Source organism: Aptenodytes forsteri, unplaced genomic scaffold, assembly GCF_000699145.1.
Source record: "Aptenodytes forsteri isolate BGI_AS27 unplaced genomic scaffold, ASM69914v1 Scaffold94, whole genome shotgun sequence".
NCBI lineage: Eukaryota > Metazoa > Chordata > Aves > Sphenisciformes > Spheniscidae > Aptenodytes > Aptenodytes forsteri.
Window position 1 is genome coordinate 3,553,046 of NW_008795017.1, and position 8,624 is coordinate 3,561,669.

Here is an 8,624-nt window from a genome sequence, read left to right on the forward strand (position 1 = left end):
CAGAGACCCTAGCAACAAAATAGTGAAGAAAATGGAGCTTGTCTCTCGTCTTAATTAAAAGAAAAAACCGCTTTGGTGTGCGGTAAGCGGTGATGTACTCGCCGGGCTGCCCTGGCCTGGGGTCTAGTGCTGTAAGAAGGGCAGTAAGGAAGTAGTGACTGAAGACAAAAGGAGTCGTCCGTGGGGAATTGTACTTCCTCTTCCCCTCCCCCTGCTGCTGGGTCTTCTGTGCTGAATAAATCGGTAAACCTGTTAATAGTCCGGCTGGGACCCCTTTATAGAAATACCGAAGGTGCAGACAGCGCTGCACAGGGCCGAAAGGGGAAGGCTCTTGCTCACCGAGTGCACATGTGCAGGGGTGCGTGATCTTCAGCAGATCTTCTGAGCTCTGCCGCAGAAGGTGCGGGTATTTTAAGGAGGAAGTTCACAGAATCATCATAATTATCCCACAGCAGAAGCTTTTCTTGACAGCTCCTCAGAGTTACAACTTGGTTTTTCGATGAGGACTAGTAATACCAGCATGAAGCTGCCTTAGTTGGTTTAACAACGCTCTTGTCTATGTAATTCACTTACATTAGAAAACAACTTTTGAAATCAGATTATGTGAGGGTTTTTTGCCTTAATATCAAGGACAGATTTGCATTTTCCTGGCTTAGATTCTTGTAGGAAGATGATCTTTTCATTTGCTGAAGGTGAATTAAACCTTGAATATTTCACTATAGAAAGGAAAATTATGCCACCAGTTCATGAGTCAGTTTAAAAAAAAAAAGCAGTGATACGTGACTAGGTGAATTTCACCATGTGCTTTCTTTAGTGAGTTCTCTTTAGCAGGTGTTTTTGCATAAGCTAGAACTTCTCTATTTGAAGTGACAGAAACGGCTGAGTGAACTCTGTTCGGCTTCTGAATATATTCTGCCAAAGATATCTCTAGGTGATGCTAAAATATGCTGATTTCAATTTAATGGTCTCATTCCATCTAGAGAAGGGTTTCTCTCTTGAGAGTAGCTGTGACATTCAAGTAGCTTTTTGCATCTTTGTTTTCTTACTCGACCCCAGCGGCAGCTGGTACTGTAGGTCACCATAACATGCTGTGACAGCCACGGATCGCCTTGGAAGTCAGTTGATCAGTGATGATGAAGTGTTGCTTGTGTGTGGGCATACTGAAGGGAGAGAGCCAATCTAATGTGTAAATCTGGTGGTGGAAACCAACTAGGATCACCCCGAAAGAAAGGGGTTGTGTCCTAGGGTTAGAAGAAGTCATTAGGAGGGGGAGTGGTACGATGAATAGGGCGCTGGGTTGCAGTGTGGCAATTCAGTCCTGATCTCTGGTTGAGTAACCTGGAAGATGTTATTTCTTTCAGCTTCTTCCACCTGCAGAATAGGTGTAATGAAACTGGCTTTTCTTGACCGGGACTGATAAAGTGTAGGTGACGCTGCACAGTCTGTGTACCATGTGCTGTAGAGTTTCTGCATCACTGAACTGTATCTTCCTCTCATGTTCAGTCTTGAGAGAGAATGTGCAGCTTCCTATTCAAGTTATTAACCACTCACAGCAAAGCTAACTATTTTTTGCCTAGTTCCAACTTCGATGTCTGAGCTGTTACTCCCCCCAGTCTTTGGTGGATTAAGAAGAGTCTTTTGCTATGTGGATTTTGTTAGAGATGCTTGTCATCTTTCATCAAGTGACTTCTCAATCTCCCTTGACTAGGTAGAAGGAAGGATTATGAGGTTTTATGCGCAAAGTCTCAAGCAATAGTAAGATCCAGAAGTATGAAGTCTTTCTTAAAAGAAAGCAATTTCCTTGTACCTTTTAATGTTTGGGGTTTTCTTAGCATTCTAAGAGTGCTTGAGTTGTTAACCAGAGAGATCTAGCTGTTGTTCTCCAGTCTGTTGCTAGAGAGATAAATCAATGGTAGACTAAGATCCTCATGAGCAAGAATGAAGGAGCTCCTTACCAGTGCATCAAGTGCTGGTCCTAAAATCAGTGTAACTGTACTAAGGCTGGTTGGGACAGTCCTGCATTATGTGATCCTATGAAAGATGTGTTTGAGTGCCTGCTGTGCAAGAGGTGTGGGCAATTGGCTTAGGAGTTTCTATGAGAAAGAACTGAAATAAAATGTAGCTGATCGTGGGGATCTGCGTGGAAATTCTGCTGGTCTTGTACCAGTAGTAGTTAGCATTTTGTCAAAGCTGCTACCCTATCTGGAGAGCCATAGCAGGAGTGGCATAACTCCAGCTAGCTTTAGGCACAGAGAATATATTACATGATCATGTGGAATCATGATTTAAGTGAGGAGGGAAAGCACATATCTTGCCTTAACTTCCTTTTTTTCTGGTCAAACTGGAATTCCTTTCCTTTTTTTTCCTGCTTATTTGCAGGGGGTGGGGAGATGATTTAGCCGCGGCAACAGGAGGATCATAAATGTTCTGCAGGAATGCTGATTGCTTTGCTTTTTGTTCTAGGCACAGTGAGCTGCACGTTATTCCTGGCAGTTAATGGTTTATATTCGGCTAGTGATGATGTGGTAGAGCTAACACCAACTAACTTCAACAAGGAGGTCATTCAGAGTGAGAGCCTGTGGCTCGTGGAGTTCTATGCCCCATGGTAAGAATTACAGCTGCATACTTGCTTGCTCTTATCATGGAGGAGCAGCATACTAATCTGATGCTGATCAGTCCAGGGTTTCATGCAGTTGTTGTCGGCCATAAAACCGATAACTGTACTGACTAGCAAAACAGCTGTAGTTGGGATTCCTATTTTAAATATCCTCACCGGGGAAGAAGGCAGCAATTGGAGTCACATGGAAAAGACGAGGGGTAATGGATAAGTTACTCCTGAGGAAATTCCAACTGGACACAAAAGGAAAATTTTTCACAATGAGAACAATCAGCCATTGGAATAATCTCCTCAGGGAAGTGGTGGTTTCCCCAATATTGGACACTTTTAAGATTTGGCTGGACAGGGTGCTGGGCCATCTTGTCTAGACTGTGCTTTTGCCAAGAAAGGTTGGACCAGATGATCCTTGAGGTCCCTTCCAACCTGGTATTCTATGAAAACCTTATGTCATTTTACTACTACATTTTTTTTTTTCTACTGAAATTAGTATTAAAAATGACTGATCAAAGTGCAATAGGTAAGTGAGAAGGCCCCTCACTTCTGTCTTTCTGAACCTGATTCTGATGTGAAAGCACAGATCTGAATTTACACTTAGAATTTCCAATTTCCATTGAAAAATACTGGCTGTGTGCACCTTAATTTAGCACCTCTATCTCCCATCCTGCTCATGTCCAGAGCATGGAGTCTCTTCCATGTAAATTCCATCTTTGCACAAATCCTCTGTGCTATTGCCATCCAAAGCTCCATGTTCTGGAGAAAGGCCTTTAATTGGAACAGCTTTACTGTGTCTGGACTGAGAGGTTTAGGGGAAAGCTTGCTGTGCCTCTTCTAGTGTTGTTGCAGCTTTACAGGCAACGGGAAACTTTACTGAACAATGGAAATGGTGTGTAGAACAGGTATAAGTAAATTGGCAGCTCCTCTTTCCCTACAGACCTGTGATGCTGTGATTATACACCAGTTGCCAGTCAACAGTTGGTCTTCTCCCCCAGACACCTCCAGGAGATAATGTGCCACAAATTCTTGCTAGTTAAGAAGTTACCTCTAGAATAATTTTTTCAATCCTCATCACAGGTCCATTTTAGCTTGCAACAAGCAGACTAGTGTGGAAATCTGGATTTTGGTGCTCACGTTTGCCTCTGTTAGGAAAGCCAGGTAGCTTTTGAGATGTGTGCATGTGTGTGTGTGTGTGTGTGTATGCACTTATATAATACATATGGAGGTTTTTCTTCAGAAGTCTGTGTGGTGTGATGTGATGTGGCATAGCCTCTTCCCTCTTCATGAGTAGACTGTCTCGCACAGTTTGCTGCAAGTGGCTGTTCTGTAATTGCAAACCCAACAAGGCCGCTCTGTGCTTTGTGAAATAGTTATCGGATCTGAATGACAATTAGTTGTTTTTTTTCTAAAAGGTGTGGTCATTGTCAAAGACTAACCCCTGAGTGGAAGAAAGCAGCAACAGCATTAAAAGTAAGTTTAACCTTTCAAATGTGCTTGTGGCAGTGGATTGAGGAGAGTTTGGCTGTTTGTCATCTGGCTTGGGAATATGGAGGTGGGGTTTGGTCCCCAAAACCATATCACTTTAATCGTACTTGTCCAGCTAGAGAAGTGGCCAATCGGAAGCACTTAAAAAGCTAGGATTTTTGTGGTTTTTTCTTTTTTAAAAGAAGCCATTGAATTGAAGGGGAAGCAAGTCAATTCTGTCCCTGTGAATTCCCATTACTGTCTTCTGGGCCTGCTTTTACCAGCACCAGAAGACATTAGAATCCAACCATCCCCCAAAATGGCATGTTTCTCTTTTCTTCCTTGCTGTCCTGTCACCTGCCTCTGAAGTACAGGAACAGCATGAACTGAATAAATGAAGACAGCTTTGTAAGCTGTTGGTGATGACTATTTCTTTAATTACAGAAAACTTGGTCATGTAGTGATTTGCTGGACTCTTGCCTATGTAAAATATATTCCCCTTCTTAAAAACAAACAGAAAAAAACCCAACAAACAAATGAAAGACCCAAACAATTTTAAATTTTGTTTGCCAGGATGAAGAAAGAAATGGACATATATGGTGTTCTGTAGTTTAATGCTTTTCAGGGGATAACACCTCTCTTCTGGTTACTGTTTTCTTACCCTCCTAATAACACTCTCTCTCTCCAGCATGCACAGAGTATAAAATGTAATAAATCACTGTAGAAATCTTGTCTTAGCTTTTGTTTTTATTTCCATAGGGTGTAGTGAAAGTAGGTGCAGTAGATGCAGATAAGCATCAGTCCTTGGGTGGACAGTATGGAGTCAGAGGGTTTCCAACTATCAAGATATTTGGAGCCAACAAAAACAAAGCAGAGGATTATCAGGGTAAATGTGATGCTCTTTCATGTGTTGCAGGCCTAAAAACTTCCCTGAATACAGTAATTATGGTAGCTGTTAATGCTGTCTTGTGTGGTGTTTACTTCCTGTCTAGTGCTTGTAGTAACTGAGAGACAGATGGGTGGGACTTGTTTGACCAAATTGTGCATGTCTTAGCATAGGCTAACAGTCCCACCTGTGGTTTATAGTTGGTGGAGGTTGATAGGCAGTTCCAAAGAATTATTCCTTTCTTTCTGTTTACTGGGAGCTTGACACAGTCACCCCTCATATCAGATAAGGTGGTTACTTAAAAAGTGGAGTGAAGTCAATCCTGCTGCTTGTGTTTTAAGTCAGTGATGTCCTACCACTAGTACCATATCGCTCATAGCCCAGTTCTGCTTTTCCTGAAAAATCCTTAGGGTGAAGGAGTATTAAGTTTGTAATTAAGTCAGGGGTTTACCTTAAACTGGCCTTTTGATGCTTTTGACACTCATTTTGCTGTGTTACAGGTGGCAGGACAAGTGACGCCATTGTTGATGCTGCTCTAAGTGCTCTTCGGTCCCTGGTGAAAGACCGTCTTAGTGGCAGAAGTGGAGGATACAGTTCTGGGAAACAGGTATTTGAGGGAATGTGTGGGTTTGTTTTCAACTGGAGACTGTCCTGTACAGGAGATCAGGGCTTGTGCTCCTGACTCTGTTCACAGAATAGTTGAAATTGGAAGGGACTGCTGGAGGCTGTCTAGTCCAGCCCCCTGCCCAGTGCAGGGTCAACTAGAGCAGATTGTTCAGGGCTGTGTCCCGTCAAGTTGTGAGTATCTCCAAGGACTGAGACACCACACAGACTGTGCTCTTTGGGCAACCTGTTCCAGTGTTTGACCACCCTCACAGTAGAAAAGTTTTCTCTTATGTTTAAATTAAATTCTTGTATTTCAACTTACGCCCTTACTTTTTGTCCTGTCACTGGGCAGAGAAGAGTCTGCCTTTGTTTTCTTTACTCCCCTCCACTCAGGTATTTATATACATGGATAGGACCCACACTGAGCCTTCCCTCTTTCCAGCTGAGCAATCCCAGCTTTCTCAACCTCTCATCATATGTCAGATGCTCAAAGCCCTTAATCCGCTTTGACCCTTGGCTGGACTTGCTCCAGTGTGTGCATGCCTCTTATACTGGGGAGCCCAGAACTGGACCCAGTACTCCAGATGTTTCACACAGTGCGGAGCAGAGGGAAAGAGCACCTCCCCAGACCTGCTGGCAACTCTCTGCCTAAAGCAGTTCAGGAGACTGTTGTCTGCCTTTGCCACAGGGGTACATTGCTGGCTCACATTCAACTTGTCCGCCAGGACGCCCAAGTCCCTCTCTGAAAAGCTGCTTTCCATCTAGTCAGTCCCCAGCATGTACTGGTGCATGGGTTTATTCTTTCCCAGGTGCAAGATGCAACTTTGCATCTCCCTTTGAACTCCTTGTTAGCCCCATTCTCCAACTGGTTGAGGTACCATTTGCCTAGTCCTAGTCTTAAGATAGGTGGATGAGGTTTTTTAATTTGGTAGTGTTCTTCTGAAGTTGGCTTGCTTGATTTCTCCCCGAAGGTAAATTGAAAAGCTTCTGGCTCCTACTATTATTTGTAAATCATGGAGTAAGTACACTCTGCCATCCTCAGGTTGGCCAGATAGAAGAGCTGGGTGGACTGTACCCTGCAGTGTGTGTTGCAGTCACGTGTTTGTTTTGCCTGGAAACCAGGGCACAGTGGGGTGGGGGGGTTGGAGAGCGCTTTGTTCTCAGGCAGATCAGAGCGTGAAGAACTGGGGAAGTGTTCCCACATCTTCTTGTTAGTCAGTTTGACCTGATTTCTCTTTTTCTTTAATTTTTTTAAGAGAAGGTTCACTTGCTGTTTCTTGAAAGTGCTGTGGGATTAGGCTGTGTGTATTGTTAGTTCTAAAATGGGAAAGTTGTATGACCTAACACTACCTGTTTTGTATCTCATTCAAATAAAGACCATTTGGTACAACATGACACACAGGAGATGGCTTGTGTGGGAAACCAATTTTGGTTACTTCTTATGTGAGGGTCTGTTTGTTTCTTACAGAGCCGAGAGAGCGGAGGTGGAGACAAGAAGGATGTGATTGAGCTGACTGATGACAGCTTTGATAAGAACGTCATAAATAGTGACGATGTGTGGATGGTGGAGTTTTATGCCCCATGGTGTGGGCACTGCAAAAAGTAAATGAGGTTTTTCTTTGACAATTTGGTTCCCATTAGTGCTTGGTTTTGTGCAATACCCTTAATCCCTTAAAAGGGACCTTGCATATCTGGTATGTATTTAGCAAAACTGTGTGGGCTTCCCCTGCTCAGGGTACCTTGGTGCTGCTCTGGCTGTGCTCCTCCTTAGCAGTAAAATTCCCAGTTACCAGTGGAAATAAGATGCAGAAGTTACATTAACCTTTTCATTCCTTCAGATGCAGGACTTCAGTCTCATTTGGAATAACCCTCCTAGCTGTCATTCTCTGCAGAGACTTTTTTTTTTCCTGAGTGGAGTATGCTACATAATGTTGGAATGTGGTATACTTTTGCTAGCTCTAAGAGAGCTTAGAGCACTGATACTCTTTGTTTTTCAGCCTGGAGCCAGAATGGGCAGCTGCTGCCACTGAGGTGAAGGAACAAACAAAGGGAAAAGTAAAGCTGGCTGCAGTAGATGCAACAGTCAATCAGATGCTGGCAGGCCGATACGGGGTGAGTGTGCTCTGCAGTGGCTACAATTTCCTTTCCATCTCTAGTAAGTCAGATTTCCCTTTAATACTTACTGAACTGTTCCTTAATCTGGTACCACTTAAATGTTTTGTGCTAAAAATAATGTGAAGTGACACATGCCACTTTTCCACAAGAAATTCATTTCTGAATGTCAGTAACAATATAAATAAATGGGGTGAGAGGAAAGGAATAAATCTGGATGTTGCTGATGAAAAAGGCTGTTTATTTCCCTAAAGTCTTGTACAGCTTTATCATCTGAAGTGAGACGTCTCTCCTTTCAGACTGTTTGTATGCTAGCTGGGCATCTCCAGAACACACACATACCTGTACATCTTGGAGCCAGTTATCAGGGATCACTCCGACAGTATTAGCTGCCCAGATCAGCTATGCTGTGGGCCCAAAGTGAACTGATATTGTTTAATTTTTAATACAGTACAGGGAGCTTACAGTGTGCTGCTTGTTTCCCTGTAAGTGCACATGGCTGGCAGTCAGCAGTAAGACTGAGCAAGCTTTACTGGAAGTGTAGCAGAGGGAGCTTAAGGTTCATTTGTTGCCATGTAGGCACAGTGCTGTCTCCCCACAGACAAACAGGGAAACTAATGTCTAAGAAATACAAAGAGTTAAGGTAGTCCTCCTGGTACTTAACTGCAGTGCTTGGTGTGTCGAAACTGAGATGAAACTTGTCATGGTTTAACCTCAGTCGGCAACTGAGTACCACACAGCTGCTTGCTCGCTCTTCCTCCCCTCCCCCCCTCCCGTTGGGATGGGGGAGAGAATTGGAAGAGTAGAAGTGGGAAAAACTTGTGGGTTTAGATAAAAACAGTTTAATAATTGAAATAAAACAACAATAATAATAATATAAAAATACACAAAGCAAGCGATGCACAGTGCAATTGCTCACCACCCGCCGACCAATGCCCAGCCAGT

The 8,624-nt window shown here is 43.3% G+C and overlaps 1 protein-coding gene across 1 annotated transcript in view; it reads left to right on the forward strand.

The window, feature by feature from the left end:
* The window catches only part of PDIA6 (protein disulfide isomerase family A member 6), a 34,733-nt gene that overhangs the window by 18,866 nt on the left and 7,243 nt on the right, over positions 1-8,624 (forward strand). Inside the window, exons 2-7 of the mRNA XM_009275611.2 lie at positions 2,464-2,605; positions 4,024-4,081; positions 4,835-4,961; positions 5,462-5,568; positions 7,036-7,169; positions 7,565-7,679. Coding sequence (XP_009273886.2) covers positions 2,464-2,605; positions 4,024-4,081; positions 4,835-4,961; positions 5,462-5,568; positions 7,036-7,169; positions 7,565-7,679 — 683 coding nt within the window. The remainder of the gene's footprint in view (positions 1-2,463; positions 2,606-4,023; positions 4,082-4,834; positions 4,962-5,461; positions 5,569-7,035; positions 7,170-7,564; positions 7,680-8,624) is intronic.